At 45.7% G+C, this 19,846-nt stretch overlaps 1 protein-coding gene across 1 annotated transcript in view; it reads left to right on the plus strand.

Annotated features, from left to right (window-relative positions):
- The window catches only part of WNT2 (Wnt family member 2), a 326,881-nt gene that overhangs the window by 220,166 nt on the left and 86,869 nt on the right, over window positions 1-19,846 (plus strand). The window contains exon 3 of the mRNA XM_078648157.1: window positions 6,887-7,164. Coding sequence (XP_078504283.1) covers window positions 6,887-7,164 — 278 coding nt within the window. The remainder of the gene's footprint in view (window positions 1-6,886; window positions 7,165-19,846) is intronic.

The following is a 19,846-nucleotide window of genomic DNA, read 5'->3' on the forward strand; positions in this document are numbered from 1 at the left end:
CCGACAGGATAAAGATCCACCCAGATTTGTCACGACTTATAACAAGGAAAGTGGCATCATTGCCAAGAAATTGAACAAATATTGGCATCTGATTAGTAGTGACCCGGATGTAGGACCTCTAGTGGACAAACACCCATCAATCACGTACAAAAAAAACACGTCCTTGCAAAATCTGCTAGTGAAAAGCTTCTTCCAAGAAAAAGAACAACCCAAATGGTGGATGGAACAGAATGTTGGCTTCAAGCCATGCACGTCATGTAAAGCGTGTAAAATAGGCAGAAAAACAAAGACAGTACGAGAACCAGATGGAAAAGAAATGGCCATTAAGCAATACATAACATGCACATCAAAAAACGTGGTGTATGTCATAGAGTGCAAATGCGGTATGAAGTACATTGGGTCGACAACATGTATGCTGAAAAAAAGAATATTGGAGCACATACGGGCTGTGAAAAACCAGAATATGTTGTATGCCACTGCCAAGCACTTGACTGCCTGTCAAAATGGGGACTGGAGAGCCATGACCTTCTTCGGACTAAAAATGCTGTCTAAAACAGAGAGAGGAGGAGATACTGTCCGTCTCTTGCGACAAATGGAATCCCGCTTCATTGTCCGTTTTCGAACGAAACAGCCTAAAGGCATGAACTTCGGAGAAGATCTCCACATACATCTAGAGTGAAAGTGAACTCAGCTTAATTTGACTTTAAGACTCGGGTACTATACCCATTACAAGCCTACCTTGATTTAATTTACAAGCCATAATACAGAGTAATTCCTGAGTAAACATTACTTGTGGCGCTAAGTACTATACTAGTGATGTTAACATACCAGTCCTTTTGTTTGTCTTATATGTTAAAATAATTTTTTGCTAAAAACTACATATCCCATAATGCCACTTAACGGCTAATATGGGACAGTATATAATGTGAAAGCAAAAAAGGACTCACTAACCGTGAGAAAGGCCGTGAGGCTGAAACGCGTTGGTGGAGTGTTGTGAAATAAAACAACTTTGAAAAAGTATCCAGTTGTGCTACCCTTTTTGTACATAATTGAATTGGGGCTTTGATCCTGCCTACGGGGTGAGCACACGCTGGCGAGCGCTCTCATGCGGAATGGATCGAATTCTGTGGATATATATATATATATATATATATATATATATATATATATATATATATATATATATATATATATATATATATATATTCACTGAAAAAACCATAGGTTAGAGACCATATATAGTTAGCTGGACATTTTATTGACATAAAACCAATGAAATTAGATATATATAGTTAGTTGCACTAACTATATATCGCGCACCCGCAATCCACTGCTGATGATGTCACATATTACATCATTCATGACATGGTCAGTGACATCACTGATGACATCACTGATGACATCTCAAATGACATCACTGATGACATCTCAAATGACATCACTGATGACATCATGACACACCAATACCAGTTACTACATACGCACTCACTGATTCCTACGTCTACACACACATTCACTTATTCACCCATACAATCACTCATACATACAGTCACTCATTATTACAACACTATCATATGCACTCATACACCTATGCAGACACTCACACACTGCCACTCATCCATGGAGTTACTCACACACCTAGTCAGTCCTGTAAAGAATCAATCACACTTCCAATTCCTCGTCTATACAGTTAAACACAGAACACCATACTTCAGTGACATCACTGATGACATCACTGATGACTTCTCAAATGACATCACTGATGACATCTCAAATGACATCACTGATGACATCATGACACACCAATACCAGTTACTACATACGCACTCACTGATTCCTACGTCTACACACACATTCACTCATTCACCCATACAATCACTCATACATACAGTCACTCATTATTACAACACTATCATATGCACTCATACACCTAGTCAGTCCTGTGAAGAATCAATCACACTTCGATTTCCTCATCTATACAGTTAAACACAGAACACCATACTTTTCACACATATACTAACACATACTTACTCTCTTATACAATCACTGATACAAGTACACATTGATATGCAGAGTCACACACCTCCCAGCCAGCCACAGACACACTCAGTCTTCCATACATCCACTCATTCTTCAATATGTAAAACATATTTAAACTTTACAAAAACACACAGACACTAGATGATGTCATCAGTGATGTCATTTGAGATGTCATCAGTGATGTCATTTGAGATGTCATCAGTGATGTCACTGACCATGTCATGAATGATGTAATATGTGACATCATCAGCAGTGGATTGCGGGTGCGCGATATATAGTTAGTGCAACTAACTATATATGGAATTTCATTGGTTTTATGTCAATAAAATGTCCAGCTAACTATATATGGTCTCTAACCTATGGTTTTTTCAGTGAATTTTCAAGGTTTTGTAAATGCAAATTCCTAACTATATATGGTCTATAACCTATGGTTTTTTCAGTGAATACATATATAAACATATATAGTCTGCATATCTATATAAATATAAATGCATGCATACATATACATATATGCATACATATGCATGTTATTTACATGAAAGTTTTAAAAACACTAATAAAAGCAAAGCTAAAAAGCCACCTCATTACAAACAGAATGGCTTTAACTTAAACGAGGGCGAGATCTATTGCATTTTCAATGCTTGTTTACTTTGGTTCTATCAAGAAGGCATTCAGATGTGTCACACATTTGCCATAAATTCTGAATGTTAGCACTCTAGTTGCTCATTAGATCACTGTAGTAAAGCTAGTGCTCACCAGGGAAGTCTGCTGCTAATCATGGTGTGCAGCCATTTTCCTGCATTTTTTATCCCGCAGACTTTCAGTCCGCATACCATTATCCCGCAAGGTCATTGACCTCGCATACCATTATCCCGCATTTTTTCAAAACGCATGTGCATTTATCGCGCATGCCTTTACAAAGAATTACGTTTTAAAGGCATGTATGGTAAATGCATTTGCGTTGTGAAAACCACGATGACGAGAGAGGTAAGTGGGTTTGTGTTAATTTTTTCGTGGGTTAGTGATTGTGTAGTGTAGTGTAGTGTTGTGTAGTGTAGTGCTGTGTTAGTGTAGTGTAGAGTTGTGGTGGTTGTTTAGTGTAGGGTCATGCTGGGGGTAGTGTTTTAGGGTTTAGGGTTGTGTTGTAGTGCTTGCGTAGTGTAGGGTCATGCTGGGGGTAGTGTTTTAGGGTTTAGGGTAGTGTTGTAGTGTTTGCGTAGTGTAGGGTCATGCTGGGGGTAGTGTTTTAGGGTTTAGGGTTGTGTTGTAGTGTTTGTGTAGTGTAGGGTCATGCTGGGGCTAGTGTTTTAGGGTTTAGGGTAGTGTTGTAGTGTTTGCGTAGTGTAGGGTCATGCTGGGGGTAGTGTTTTAGGGTTTTGGGTAGTGTTGTAGTGTTTGCGTAGTGTAGGGTCATGCTGGGGTGTAGTATTTTAGGGTTTAGGGTAGTGTTGTAGTGTTTGCGTAGTGTAGGGTCATGCTGGGGGTAGTGTTTTAGGGTTTTGGGTAGTGTTGTAGTGTTTGCGTAGTGTAGGGTCATGCTGGGGGTAGTGTTTTAGGGTTTTGGGTAGTGTTGTAGTGTTTGCGTAGTGTAGGGTCATGCTGGGGTGTAGTGTTTTAGGGTTTTGGGTAGTGTTGTAGTGTTTGCGTAGTGTAGAGACATGCTGGGGTGTAGAGTTTTAGGGTTTTGGGTAGTGTTGTAGTGTTTGCGTAGTGTAGGGTCATGCTGGGGGTAGTGTTTTAGGGTTTTGGGTAGTGTTGTAGTGTTTGTGTAGTGTAGGGTCATGCTGGGGGTAGTGTTTTAGGGTTTTGGGTAGTGTTGTAGTGTTTGCGTAGTGTAGGGTCATGCTGGGGGGTAGTGTTTTAGGGTTTTGGGTAGTGTTGTAGTGTTTGCGTAGTGTAGGGTCATGCTGGGGGTAGTGTTTTAGGGTTTTGGGTAGTGTTGTAGTGTTTGCGTAGTGTAGGGTCATGCTGGGGGGAGTGTTTTAGGGTTTAGGGTAGTGTTGTAGTGTTTGCGTAGTGTAGGGTCATGCTGGGGGTAGTGTTTTAGGGTTTAGGGTAGTGTTGTAGTGTTTGCGTAGTGTGGGTCATGCTGGGGGTAGTGTTTTAGGGTTTAGGGTAGTGTTGTAGTGTTTGCGTAGTGTAGGGTCATGCTGGGGGTAGTGTTTTAGGGTTTAGGGTAGTGTTGTAGTGTTTGCGTAGTGAAGGGTCATACTGGGGGTAGTGTTTTAGGGTTTAGGGTAGTGTTGTAGTGTTTGCGTAGTGTAGGGTCATGCTGGGGTGTAGTGTTTTAGGGTTTTGGGTAGTGTTGTAGTGTTTGCGTAGTGTAGGGTCATGCTGGGGGTAGTGTTTTAGGGTTTAGGGTAGTGTTGTAGTGTTTGCGTAGTGTAGGGTCATGCTGGGGTGTAGTGTTTTAGGGTTTTGGGTAGTGTTGTAGTGTTTGCGTAGTGTAGGGTCATGCTGGGGGTAGTGTTTTAGGGTTTAGGGTAGTGTTGTAGTGTTTGCGTAGTGTAGGGTCATGCTGGGGGTAGTGTTTTAGGGTTTAGGGTTGTGTTGTAGTGTTTGCGTAGTGTAGGGTCATGCTGGGGGTAGTGTTTTAGGGTTTAGGGTTGTGTTGTAGTGTTTGTGTAGTGTAGGGTCATGCTGGGGGTAGTGTTTTAGGGTTTAGGGTAGTGTTGTAGTGTTTGCGTAGTGTAGGGTCATGCTGGGGTGTAGTGTTTTAGGGTTTTGGGTAGTGTTGTAGTGTTTGCGTAGTGTAGGGTCATGCTGGGGGTAGTGTTTTAGGGTTTAGGGTAGTGTTGTAGTGTTTGTGTAGTGTAGGGTCATGCTGGGGGTAGTGTTTTAGGGTTTAGGGTAGTGTTGTACTGTTTGTGTAGTGTAGGGTCATGCTGGGGGTAGTGTTTTAGGGTTTAGGGTAGTTTAGTTGTTTAGTGTATGCTAAAGGCATATTCGTTCTAAAAGTTTTCGTTATTTTAATTTGCGGCCTAATAGTACATGCGGGATTTTTTTTGCGGACTGATGGTATGCGGGATTTCGTCATATATTCGCTAATCATACTTTCTATGGCAAAATGAACCCCCTCATTTTGTTCCTTTTTAAATTAAATGTTTTAAGAGTTACCACTTTATTCCAATCAAGATGGCTTCAGGTGTGCCATACCTTTGTAATAAGTAGGACTGTTAGCACTCTAGTTGTTCTTTAGAACACTCTGGGACATTCTGTCATTGGGCTATAGTTGGGCTACATCTGGCTGATATTTGGGCTACATTTGTTTTTTTTGTCTCTGGTGGCCATCTTTGGGCTACATTGGGCTACATTGGGCTACATTGGGCTACATTTGGGCTCCAACATATATATAGCCCAATGTAGCCCAATATATATTTTTCAAAGTTAATTTTCGTAAAAACCACTGGAGCCTATATCTTGAGACATAGCAAAGGCACATCGGGCTACCAGTCCCTACAATTTTGCCAAGTTTGGTGTAAATCCATTCAGCCGTTCAGGCTAAAAGTGAGGCCAACCGCCCTATGGAAAATTGCATTGGAAAAACACGTTTTGGGACCCCCTTTTTTCTCGGCCCCCCCTCATGACGAAACCCCCCCAAATTTTCAGGGGCTGCTCAGAAACAAAATGTTCCATTTTCCTGAAAATTTCAGCCAATTCTGTCCCCAAACGCCAAAGTTATTCGACATAGAATTTTCAAAAATCCCATAGGAAAAAAATCCTAACTATATATACCTACTGGCTATCGCCAGTAGGTAATATATACACATATATACATATATGTTTGGCAATAGATTTGTATCCGATCTTTGGCAACAGATTTGTCCCGCTGCAAAACATGCCTGATATGTTATATCTTTATCAGCAAACCTCCATTCTCTTTTCAACCATTAAAAAAATAGGCATGTAGTGCAGAAGCAAACATACAGCCATTCAAGGCCTGATGTTCAAACGCTGTAATTTGCACCACACGTTAGCTAACAGTGTACCTGGGCAGAAGTGCACCACATGTCACATGAAGGTGCGATCCAGATCTTTTAATTCAAAAATGAAGTTGAACATGATGCAAACAACTAGCAATGTGATTGAACAGGACATGTCAGCTGCGTGTCTCTGTTTCCCAGTTGGCATTTTAAGACAAGACTGTAGGAGTTCGTTCCTTCGTAGTTCAGTGACACCTTTAAGGTATTTTTCTCCGGTAGTGCACAAGAACTGCCTAAACGACCATTTTAGTCAAATTAATAGTTGACGTCTAAAGTGTATGTTTGTGCTGCTCTGTGTTGAACTGAACTCGGATTTTCTGTTAATCTTTTTTTGCAAGCATGTTAAATCAAAATAATGACAGTTTAGATAATGTCATTTTCGAATATGTAAACTATGAATTGCCTCTATGCGTAATTTCGTTTTGGCTGTCTGAATTAAGAGAACATCTCTCGAACGAGTCATTCTTGGTTTTGTTTTTTTCATTTCTTAGACCGTAGATATTGCGTTTTTAAATGTTCCTTTCGAAGCGTTCAGACTTCGAGTCTTTCGCAGTAGGATTTGTTCTTGTTTCCTCGCAGGTTCTGGGTACTCGTGCACTGTGGTACTCGGCTTGTTTACAGAGAGGCAGTGGCTCGCCTAGAACGCTCTCCACATTCGCAAGTGGTGGGAGTCAGTATTCACCATTCATCTCTCATTACCAGAGGTCCACATTTCTGTGGGTGTAGGCTGCATGCCCTTTCTGCCATAAATGACCACATGGAGCCCACATATACAAAGAACAGATAGCCACTGACAGATTGTCTTGGTAACTCGGCAGGCCAAGGAGCAAGGCATTCTCAGACCATGATCTCCTTTCTTTCAGGTAGCCGGGAGTCGGCTTTTGTTTACGCCATCTCCTCTGCTGGAGTCGTGTTTGCTATCACCAGGTCCTGCAGTCAAGGAGAATTAAGATCCTGCTCGTGTGATCCAAAGAAGACTGGCTCTGCCACAGATAACAGGGGCACGTTTGACTGGGGCGGCTGCAGTGATAACATTGACTATGGCATCAGGTTTGCCGCAGCATTCGTGGATGCCAAGGAGAAGAAAGGGAAAGACGCGAGAGCCCTCATGAATCTTCACAACAACAACGCTGGGCGAAAGGTGAGTTTAACCACCACTGGTTTGTTCCATCTTTTTAAAACTTTCCTTGATCCCTTTTAAACTAGCTTCTATTGTTTGCTTCATTCTCAAGTTATTTTAAAATGTTGATTGGAATTGGAGTATTTGTTTTCAGGAAATGATTGTAACGAGCAGCAAAATCATAATTCAGGCATATCCTTAGTTACAAGATGCAAGAGTACCACCAGCCTAGGTTTAATCTGTTGTTGCGATGGAAAGTACACATACAGTTGTATTCAGGAGGCAGGCCTTCACCGTCCTGTATCCACCATAGGTGAAGATGTCTGCGTCATCATACTACCACCAGTGCCCCAGCACGACATCTACTTACTTGCTTGAAAAAAAGCTGGAGGAAGATTAAAATAACAGCAGCAGGAAGGTGTATACATGGATTTACGAAAAGATGATGGGTGCCCATGAGGCACCCAATTTAAACGAGCATTGACAAAGTCAAAATGTTTTGCTTATGTGAGAGCTATTGACTTTGCCTAATCTCTTTTAGCCATGTTGAACAGAGCCATGTTGTGCTGTGAAGCGTGGCTAAAAACTATAAAAAAAAGAGCTATGGTGGGGAAACTGGAAGCTACAAAAAAGTGGCATGACATGGCGAGCGCTGGCTGCATCATAGCATTTTTTTCTAATGGCGTTATGTTATGTAAAACAATTTATACCGCGCACGTACACTGAGACAGTTTCTTGGCGCTCGAAACAGACATAACAAACTGAGGCAGGGAGCATTACTCAAAGGCCAGCTTAAAAAGGTGAGTTTTCAGGGTTTTACGAAACAAATCATAAGTGGGGCAGTGACGAAAGAACACAGGAAGGGAATTCCAAAGGGTGGAGCCAAGAAAGGAGAACCGGAGGCCACCGTGTTTTTTTCGGCGAATCGGTGGAATGCAAAGAAGATTGTCAGCAGATGATCGAAGGTTACGGGATGGAAGGTATCGCCTGAGTTTGGAGGAAATGAACTCGGGGGCGTGATTGTGAAGGGACTTGAATACGGTGCAGCCAAGTTTAAAGGAGCACCGTTTGGCCACAGGGAGCCAGTGAAGATTCATCAAGAGAGGGGAAACATGCTGGTGTTTAGGTTGACGATACACCAGGCGGGCCGCCTGGTTCTGGATAAGCTGAAGTTTTTGAAGCTGGTAGGCGGGGATACCCGCATACAAGATGTTAGAAAAGTCTAACCGGGAAATAACCAGGGCCAAGATGGTGAGAATGAGTGCCTCTCTGGTTAAGAATCTACAGATCTTGCGAATCCTGCGCAGCTGGAAAAAGCAGGATGATGTGACTGCAGAGATCTGAGATTTCATGGATAGATCCTCCGAGATTATCACTCCGAGACTTTTCACGGTACTGACTGGACGGGGGGGGGCGCCAAGGGAAGATGGCCAAAAGCTGTCATTCCAGGGGTTAGTGGAGCCGCCCACCAGAACGAGTTCCGTTTTGGACGGATTCAGCTTAAGTTGGCTGTGAGCCATCCAATCAGAAATATGTAACATTGTAGTTTGAATGTTAAGACCGGAGGTAGGGGAAGTGTCCAGGGGAAAGATCAATTGGAGATCATCTGCATAATTGTAAATGGTGGCGGGGGAGTGACGGAGGGACGCCAGAAGTGGTTGCATATATAAATTAAAGAGAAGCGGGGAGAGGGCTGAACCTTGGGGGACACCACAGGTGAGGGGAGAGAAAGGGGCGGAAAAAGTAGAAAGGTGAACAGCCTGGGAGCGGCCGTGTAAGAAAGAGCGAACCCACTCAAGGGCAGTCCCACGAATGCCGGCGTTGTTGACACGGTCGATCAAGATGGTGTGATCGACCGTGTCAAAAGCCGCCGACAGATCTAACAAGACAAGAGCCTGGGGGATGTTATTGTCGGCGCCAGTTCTAAGAGTGTCCATCACAGCGGCAATCACCATCTCTGTGGAATGTAGTGGGCGAAAGCCAGCCTGATGAGGATCCAAGAAAGAGGAAGTTTCCATAAAGGAGCTGAGGCACTTGGTAACATATGTCTCCAAGATCTTTCCCAAAAAGGGGAGGAGAGAGATGGGTCGGTAGTTACTCAGCACAAGAGGGTCTGCGCTAGGCTTCTTCAAGATGGGTAACACAATGGCCTGCTTAAAAGCCTCAGGAACAACCCCTGATGTCAGCGAAGAGTTGAGGAGAGCCAGAGCAGGATCAGGGCAACGCCCAAAGATTTCTTTAAAGATGTGAGGAGGGCAGCAATCCCTGGGGGAGCCAGAGCTAACTTTGTGGAGGAGGCTATGAAATTCCGTGGTAGAAATGGGAGGGAAGGTATTGAAGATCTGAGCATTCTCAGAAGGGAGAGGAAAAGAGTTGGGGGAAGAAGGCGGGAGAATGTTATTTTTAATAGTAGAAATCTGGTCTAGAAAAAATGAGTTGAGCTCATCGCACAGAGCCTGGGTGGGAGCAGGCGGGAGGGTGATACGATCAGGGAGGGAGAGCTCATTGACGATAGAAAAGATATCCTTAACTTTTGAAGCCGACTCCAGGATCCTGCATGAAAAGTAGGAGGTCTTGGCCTCAAGAATAGAAGATTTGTATTTATTTAATAGAGTAATGAATTCGATCTTAAGTACGGGGTCGTACTTCTGGCGCCAGCGGCGTTCAGCCTGGCGAAGGGCCAGCTTATCAAGTTTGAGCTGGTCCGAAAACCAACGCTGGGCGTCGTGGGGGCGAGAGATTTTAATGGGCTTTGAAGGGGCTACAACATCAACAGCTGCCTCCAACCACCGTTCGAGAGTAGAAGCTTGGAGGGAGACAGATTCAAGAACAGGAGGGGTTGAAGCTGCCAGGAGCGAATGGAGAGTAGTCATGTTGGCATTCTTCCAATTACGGGCCATGGTGCCAGCAGGGCGCAGAGGACGATGAAAACTGGGCAGGTTGACCGAAAAGGAAACAAGATAATGATCGGACCAGGTGCAGGGGGTGACCAGGGGGGGCGAAGAGTCAAGGTTAGCCAACCAGACCTGGTCAAGTATGTGGCCCCTGCAGTGAGTGGGAGTGAAAATCAGCTGCTGATAGTTCAGGCTGGTAAGAGTTTCTGTAAACAGTTCTGACAGTCGGCTCTCTTGGGGATCAGTGGGCCAATAATTAAAATCACCCACAATAAGAATTTTTGAGTGGTTTATGAGGAGCTGGGAAAGAAGTTCCCCGACTGACAAAGCAAAGGAAGGCATATAAGTGGGAGGTCTGTACATGACAACACAGGCAAGAGAGGTGGAGGGTGAACGAAGTAAAATGACAAGGGTTTGGGAGTGAGGGATGGGGGTGCAATCTAGCGTAGAAAAGGCGTGTTCTTTGCGGATGATAGCAGCAACCCCACCACCAGCTTGCCCTCCGGGGCGATTGACATGCAGGATGTAATAGCCGATGGGGAGAGCGGCGAGAATATCGGGTACAGAGTCTTCCGTCAGCCAGGTCTCTGACAGGAAGAGAATGTCTGCCTTAGTGTCGTCTAATAGGTGGAAAATCTCGAGTTGGTGTTTCACCATAGAGCGCGTATTAAGGTAAAGGATATTGAGGGTAGTAAAAGAGGGAGTGGGGGAAAGGAAATCAGAAGAAGCGGGAACAGGTGAGGAGGGCGGGGAAGGAAGCGCCAAGCAGGGAGAGTTAGAGATACTGCAGTCATCAGCCCTCCTGACGGCCTCAGGGGGCAGCGGAACAGGGTGTTGTAAAGAGCATAGGTCCGCTGAAGAGTAGCGGAGCGTGGGGGCAGAGTGACATACCGCTGGGCGCGACCCGGCGCGGACGGGCGCAGACGGGCGCAGACGGGCGCAGACGGGCAGGACTTAGGCTTGACTTCGGCGCGACGTCGGCGCTCCCGCTGCGCTCGTCCGCTGCGCTTCCGCCATTCCGGCATTATATGTGGGCGGGGCGTTTAACCACTAGCCCGCTGACCTGCACTGTGTAAGGCAGGGCGGAAGTGGGGAAATGAGGCGGGTCAAAGGCGCTCTGCAAGCGACCCTCCGCACAAGCGGCACTCAGCCGAGGCGGACCGGGGTCTGGAGCGTGATTAAATCAGGTAGGCAGCACTCGCTAAGCGCGAGAATGGTGAAGCACTGAAGCGTGGTAGAATTACAAATTTAAAACACACGAAGCAAATGTAAAAAAAGCGGAGAGCCGCTTTGAAAGCTCTTAGTCAGCTTGGCAAGTTTAATAAAATGAGGCGAGTAGTCTGCACAGCCTGGGTCGCTGTGTCTGTCAATGGGGGCCCGCGAGGCACAAGAATTTATACAAGATGATCAACAGCCACTAGCCCGCTGACCTGCACTGTGTAAGGCAGGGCGGAAGTGGGGAAATGAGGCGGGTCAAAGGCGCTCTGCAAGCGACCCTCCGCACAAGTGGGGGGTAAAATAGGGCGTGGGGGGTAAAATAGACAATTGGTTAGAAGCAACACGGACAATGGGAGGATGAGAGGGAAGAGGCACTACAGACAACGGGAGGGTAAGAAATGTAAGGGTAGAAGCAGCATGGATAAAAGGAAGGTGGCAGGTAGGAGGAAAGAAGCAACAGACAACAATAGGGTAGGGCAGTGATAGGGAAGAAGCAGTGATTAATTTGAGCCGGTGGTTTCCTGTGCTCGGCACCAGCAGTTAACTGTCAACATCTACATTTGTGACAGTCTGCCACATGGTGACGCTGTCTGTCTAATTTTGAGATGAGCACAAAAACAGTTGTTTTTTCCTTCAATGCAGATTGAAAATGCCTATTACCTGCCTCCTAAGCCATTCTTATAACTTTGAGGGCCTGGTATAGTCTGAATGGTCACAGTTGTAGGACCGTGATGGTTGGTAGTTGTGTTGGTACTAATATTGTTAGCATTGGCAGGGGCAATGTGTGGTGAAATCTGCAGTGGTCTCCTGACAAGAGTCTTAGCACTTATTTTTATTTTTTTACAAATCAAGCACTGGCTAGGAAGCAACATGGACAATGAGGATAGGGGTGGGAGGGAAGAAGCCATATGAACCAGAGGTGGGTGGGGTGTGTGAGGGAGAAAGAAGCAAGGATGTCTGAGCTAGCTAGAAAGAAAAATATTACCTCAATTACACAGCCAGAAGCAGGAGTGCCATAATCAAGATGAAGTAATCAGCACTTGGTCCTCGCTCCAGAGAAAGAAATGGAAGGGAAGGAGTTACACACTGTCCATTCAGAGGCAGCCAATGAGAGTAAAAATGAAGCCATTGAATAGTAAGCAACGGGGGGCTCCAAGCCCCTTGTAGAAAACAGTATCTCTTGAAAGCAAGAGCGCATGAACTGTTGCAGGAGAAACCTAAAAACACAAACAAAGGAGAGACTACTGAGAGAAACCCTCTACCTTTTTTTAAAGAAAGAAACAAAGTCAAGGGAAAAAATAGAAAAGACTATTTTGGATAAATACAGGGTTCGCTTTCTGGATCACTGGCAGTTGGTGTGAGTGAACGCCCCACTCCATTTTTCCCACTGTGATCTGCCGTTCTGCCCTGGCCAGGACTGGTGGAAAGGGCTGCACACTCAACTTTAAAGGTTTGCTGTGGTGAAGCGGGGGACAGTACAACATAGGAAGGCCCAGGGTTCTATGTGTTTGACGGTCCCCTTCCCACGTGTATTGTCCTGGAATCCTACTGCTCTTGATGGATGTGTGGAGAACCTCGTCTTAAGAAAGCTGATGTCATTCTAATCTATAGGGAGCATCGTCGGATAACATGAAAACAGAAGAAGAGTAGGTTATAGAATAGGAGTATTTGTAATCAGTCAGTACGACATAGGCACTGTGTCAAGAGCTTTTGTTCTCGCAGAATCCAGGATAAAAATAAAAGTAAAGTACATCATTTAAACAAACTTGACAATTTATCAGGCAGAAGCAATGTGCTCATTACACGAATAGTCTCCAGTAAATGAACAGCGAGCGTATCTTTTCTTTTATCAAACCTAGTTTTCATCGTGCATGAACATCAGTATTTCACACAGCGGGCAGTTAGTGTAACCATGTCTTAAAAAGTAATTACAGGTCAAGCGAGGGCACAACTTTTACGATCCCTGACCAAAACATTATAATATAACAGAACAGTCGGGGACTGCTATTGTGTTATCAGAACACACAAATACTGCTTATAAAAATAATAGCTGAATGGAGCTTCAATGTTTGTAATATTAGCGCTGAATTGAGTACACATATCATATAATAATGTGGAATGAGATCAACTCCTGCAGTACTTGTATAAACAGCACCCAATTGCTCATATCAACATTAATTTTACATTACAACGACGCCTAGCCAGGCCAGCCAACAGACATTTCCATTTTTCTAAAGATCACAGTATTAAATACACAAGAGAAGAGCATGAACACGCCTCACGGTGCAGAAGTCCACGCTTCATGCCGTAGTTCGTAGTCCAGGCCACACATCGGCCGACATTGGGTCCAACTCACAGGCGTACGAATTGCTCCCAAATGGACGTACCAAAATTGCTGCTTCTGTGTTTTTTTTAACAAGTTCATTCCGACCGATTCACAAAAGAAAAGAAGATTGGAAGTTGTGTGTGGTTATGGGCTCTGTTTGCACTATATGCACTTTAGATGCCTGAACCACTTACACAGTGCTTTCCCCTTGCTTTTCACTAATTTTCACTGCTTTCTCTTTCCTTTCCCCCGTTTATGAGTGCTTTCTCCTTGCTTTTCCCTCGTTCTCACTGTTTTCTCCTTGCTTTCCCCCCAGTTTAAAAAAAATTCTTTTTATTAACATAGCTCATAGACCATACAATAACAGACAATATATGTAAAGCATGTCAGGGAAAAGCATTGTGTAGAACAAATTGAACGACATGAGGACACAAGTGGGATACCCAATCATCGTAGTTACTCCCCAGACTCTTCCTCTGATCCCCTGTATTTCAACCAAGGCCCCTGAAGTTTCCTCCATTTCTTAGTGCAACCCCTTCTCCTGTAAATAGTTTCTTCGGCTCTTTGACACCAATCAAGGTCCCGCCTCCACTGCTCCCATTGCGGAGGTGCCTGTGACCCCCACCCTCTGGCAATGTTTCTTTTCTCCACCCCCACTACCAATGCTAGCCAGATCTCCACAGGCTTTTCCCCCAGTTTTTGAGTGCCTTCTCCTTGCTTCTCCCTTGTTTTCACTGTTTTCCCCTTGCTTTTTCCAAAGTTTTTGAGTGCCCTTTCCTTGCTTCTCCCTTGATTTCACTGTTTTCCCCTTGCTTTTTCCCTGGTTTTTGAGAGCCTTCTCCTTGCTTCTACCTTGTTTTCACTGTTTTCCCCTTGATTTTTTCCCTGTTTTTTTAGCACCTTCTCCTTGCTTCTCCCTTGTTTTCACAGGTTTTTTGTGTGTTTTTTTAAATACATTTTATTGTGTCAAACAACGAATACTCTGCAGAGCTCTGTAACACAGTGGGCTTCTGCCACATATGGCGTTGACATTTATGAGATGCAGAATATAAATCAACAAAAATAGCAACGAACAGATATAACAACCACTCACTCCCTCCCCCCTTGATGCACTGTCAGTACACCCTCCCCCACAAGTAACATCTGCTTCCATCATAAAAAAAAGCAATCCAGACTATGCAGAACCATTCCTGAACTACATTTCACCATTCTATCTTCAGGGTGTGTCGGCACAAAGTGAGGCAGGTTCTAAAGAAAGACCTCTACATTCAGCCCACCGTTTTCATATATTGGTGTGTTTTCGCGGACATCCCCTGGCTTTAAAAATAGGAAGTTCTAGACCCATATTAAAGTCCAATCAATTCCTCCATGCTGTTAGGGGGGGTGAGATAGTGGCTTTCCAATGTCGTGCAATGTCACGTTTAGCTAAAGTGAAGCCCAAAAGCATCAGGTGACGTATATATATATATATTGCCTCCAATCCCTTCCATAGTGAGCAGGATCACAAGTTTGGGTGAGTAGGGAAGGTCCCATCCTAGGACCTCTGACAAGCATGCAAACACTCTTTGCCAAAATCACACAATCACCTCGCATTGCCAAACTATGTGAAAGAAAGTACCATCATCTTGCCCACAGCGTAGGCAAAGCGGAGAGGCTACCAAGCCGGCCCTCTATAGGCGAGCACGGGTGTAAATAATTGAATTGAATTAAACGAAGACGCATAGCTATAGCAGCTTCTCTGGGGAAATAAAGAGCCTCATTCCAATCTTCGCTTTCTAGTAGGCCCAGATCCTCCTCCCAGGACTCCCTAAGTCTATCTAGTATGGTGGGACTGTTGGTTTCAAGAGACTGATAGATTTTGAAGATTTTGTGATCCTGGAGGTCCTCCATAAACAGTTTAGCCTCAATGGGGCTGAAGTTCGGAAGGGACTCCAGCTTGGTGACACTGGGGAGAAGGGCATGCCGAAGCTGCAAATATTTGTAGAATTGAGTCTTAGACATCATGAAATCCTGTTGGATTTGCAAAAAGGACTTAAGAGTCATGCCCTGCATCACATCCCCAAGGGTAGAGATCCCTATAGCATCCCAGTCTTGAAAGCCCGCCAGGCCCGCCAATTGGGGCAGCATTCCATTGGACCACAATGGGGTCTTCTTAGTAAGCCTACCCCACCATCCAATTTTACGCAATGCCTGTTTCCACACCCAGAACACTAGTGTGGTAATAGAGGGAAGGGATCGACGCATCGGTGCAGAATAGAGTATAGTATGTAAGGAGTGGGTCCCCATGAGTGTCCTCTCTAATAAATTGTCCGGGTCCGCACGATCACCATACCACCACTCATTCAGTACAAGGAGGTGTGAGGCCAGATAGTAGGACAGTTTATCCAGTATTGGGGTATCTTTCATAGATTCACATGCCTGAATCATTCCCCGTCGCCGAGGCGGGAGTCCCACTGTAAAATACAAAAGAAGTGCCTTAGATAAACAGTAGTAGGTTAACAAGAAAAGCCCATAGGCCTACGACTTAGTAGCCTATCTACATTATTATATAAAAAGAACTAAAAAATAGTTGCAACCAATCAGCTATCAGCACCCTCTAGAACCTTCCCAGCAGAGGCAGTTCTCCTCAGATTTTCACAGCACGTCGTGTGGAAGGGAGTCTCCCTGAGTGCCTAATCAGTTTCTTCACGAAGAGCCCGGCGACGACGACACCGTCGACGAAGAGCCCGTCGGCGATGACACCGTCGACCAAGATCATTCCGTCGACGACGAAGAGCCCGTCAACGGAGAGTCTGTCAACGGCAAATCCTCCATTTTCACAGACTACACCTATTTCGTAATGTAAATGTGGGATACTTGTAAAGCGCACTGTTACTCTACCCGAGTGTCCTGGCGCTGTAGACCGCTGGGGAACCTGTGAGATGGTCCCTTTCTGAGTATCTCCAGGGTGAAACCAGGCATCCCCGGCGTCTGTGGGGGGCCGTTGTAGAGATGAGGCAAGCTTAATGCCCAGAGTTACCGAGTGTGTTCCCTGGTTAGAGTAGGCACTGAGGCGAGAATTATCGAGTCCGTTGACCCTGGTCCAAGACCCTGCCGCGTCGGGAATTGAACCCTGGTCCCGGGCCGTCCTCTGCTCCCGGGTCTGCCGCCTCTAACCAGTGAGCCACACCTCTCCACACACTCCTCTTCGTACACTCATTTCCAATTAATATACTTACCAGAGGCATGATTACAGCAACATATCTCCTCTGCTACCATCTCATATTCAGGAGACGTAGGTGGAAGATGAGGATTTTGATGATGAAGATGATAAGGGACCGTTCGGCATGGCTCGCCACCCCTCTGAACTTCGAATAATGTGTCAGGATGTTGAGGAGGAAGAGGATTATCAGAAGCATTTTTACTGGGAACACCTCTCTGTCCCTTACCAAAAACCCCCCAGACGGGTTACGGATCAAGGAGAGACAAGTCATCTTCCTCCCACATTAATTCAAGATCTGCAAGCTATGTTGGCAGATTACCGTCAGAGGTTTCCTTCAGTACCGACTGCTCCTGTTTTACCACCCTTACCTGCGGAAGTACCAGTCTCTCTACCACAGGTGGAGATCCCTAGCTCTCTAACACAACGGTCTGGAGCTGTACCTCAACCACTCCATGATACTTCTTCCTCGGACAATGACAATGACAATGCGGATCTGTGGGATGACTATGTCATTCCCAATCCTTCGCCGCATATTCCTCAGCCATCAGATTCCCCCCCTGAGGACATCGGTGGTTTTCACAACCTGATGCAACGTGCTGCCACCAGATTCCAGTTACCAGTCACGATAGAGCACACGGATTGCTTCCTGCATGATTTTAAAGAAGAATACAGGAAAATAACAAGAGCGATTCCCATCATTGATTACATTTGGAAAACGTCTGCCTATATACCTGCGGTTTTCCCACGCATTGAGAAAAAGTACCGTGCTCCTCCGGATACTCCTTCTTGTCTAATAGGTCATCCTCGACTGGATTCAGTTATATCTCAGGCTGCACAACAGAGATCCAAAAATCCAGCTGCGCTAATTTCAACACCGCCGGATAAAGAAAGAAGAAGGTTGGACTTGATTGGGAAAAAGTTTTCCTCTAATGCAACAGCCTCCATTAAGGCAGCAAATTCTCTGGCCATTCTAGGTCAATATGACCGCCAATTGTCTGATTTGACAGAATTTATAAACCTCATCCCAGAAGATCGTAGACAAGAGGCAAGAAAAATACTTTTGGAAGGGGAGCGAGCTGCATCAGAAGGTATAGACTGCGCTCTAGATATTGCGAACACCAACTTCAGACAACTTGCCGGTGCTGCAGTTCTTAGACGCCAAGGATGGCTTAAGGCAACATCTTTTAGGCCAGAGGTACAAACTAAAATCCTTGACATGGCTTATGATGGTGATTCCTTATTCAGAAAACACATAGACGAGGCCCTTCTAGCCATTAAGACTGATATGGCAAAATCATTGGCTGCTCTCCAGTCCAAGAATGGGTCTTTCCGAGGAGCCAGAGGTTGTGGCTTTACATCCAGAGGAGGATATCAGAATCAGGAGAATAGGCAGTATCAGTCACAATACAGACAGCCTATGGTCAATCGTCATACAGACAATCATCCTTGAGCAGTTTCTCTCACCAGGGCGGATGAAGGCGATCGAACAATCAAGGTCGCGACTCCAACACGAAACAATAAGTTCAGCAGGACGCCAGTCATCCATCCTTCCCTCCCTGTGGGGGCAAAGATCTCAGCCTTTGTTCACCAGTGGCAACAGATCACTTCAGATCGATGGGTTCTCGACCTAGTCAAGAAGGGTCACACCCTAGAATTCATCAAACGACCACTTACTACCCCGCCCAAGGGTCCCCCTCGTCTTCACTTACTTTTCAAAGAAGCCTTCAAGATGCTCCATAAGAACGCAATAGAGAAGGTCCCTCTACCACAGAAGGGAACCGGGTTCATAAAGAAAAAATCAGGGGAGTGGTGCCCGATTCTCGACCTTCGCAAGCTCAACAAGTTTGTGAAGAAACAGAGTTTCCGAATGGTGACACTGGCCGAGGTTTTAAGCTGTCTGAACGAAGGGGATTTTATGGCTTCCCTGGACTTGGAGGACGCATACTTCCAAATCCCTATTCACCCCAAACATCGCAAATACCTGCGATTCACAGTGACTGGCGTTCACTATCAGTTCAAGGTGCTTCCATTCGGACTGAAATCGGCACCAAGGATCTTCACGAAATGCCTAGCGCCAGCAGGGTCATTTCTACCATTAGGCAGGACTAGGCGGCCACCTAGGGCGGCAAAAGGGGAAAAAAATTGTGTAGGCCTTCTACAATTCGACATCACGTGATGTCACATTTGGCGCCATGTGCGAGGGCCCTGTGCGCCGCGATCAGTGCGGTGCCAGCATGTTTTGCGCTGCGCGTGTCATCATGGGTCACAGTACAGAGGCACAGAGAAACAGTACGTAGGTATGCACCATGGCGGGGATGCGCCAGGGGGTGACAAATGGGGCGACGCACAGCTGGCAACTAATAGCTCTCCTGAGAGTAAAAAGCGAGTGTGAGATCCGGTGCCTCCGTCTCTAGACAAGCCTCGCTCTGCCCCTCCCCTCCTCCTCTCAGCGGTGGGTGTTACTGTTCTCAGAACTTTGTACACAAGGACTGCAGGAACCCCCCTCCCTGATAAATATACACGTAGGGTTACTCAATGCCTACCTACTCATGACAGCACAGAGGAGAGTAAAACATTAAGGCACATGACCTCGTGAAGACAGAAAAACAAAAAGCTGAAACATTCCGTGGAGCGGACGGACACGGAGGGCCTGGCAGAGTCACGAAGGTACAGGAGGTCACATAGAGATAAGAGCGAGAGCAGATGCACATTGAGGTGGGTGGTGGCGGAGGGTGGAGTGGCAAGGTGCAGATGGCAGCTGAGCGAGAGAGAAGGGTTGAGCGCAGGGTTGGGGGTGAGGAGAGGATGAGGGAGAAGAGATGACATGACAGGCCTCTGTGCTGCACTTACCATCTGAGCTTTATGAACTTACAGGCGAAGTGAGGAGACCTGGCAGCCCCAAGGACACTGCGAGAGGGGGGAGATGCAGAAGGACGAGGGCATTGGGAGGGTGGGGGCAGGGGGTACAGAGACAGGGAAAGATACAGGGGGCTATGTGAGGAGGGACGAGGGGAGGGGTGAGGAGAGAATTGCTTAAGTGAATGAGTGAGAAAGAAAAGAGGA

Source organism: Lissotriton helveticus, chromosome 1_1 (assembly GCF_964261635.1).
Source record: "Lissotriton helveticus chromosome 1_1, aLisHel1.1, whole genome shotgun sequence".
Classification (NCBI taxonomy): Eukaryota; Metazoa; Chordata; class Amphibia; order Caudata; family Salamandridae; genus Lissotriton; species Lissotriton helveticus.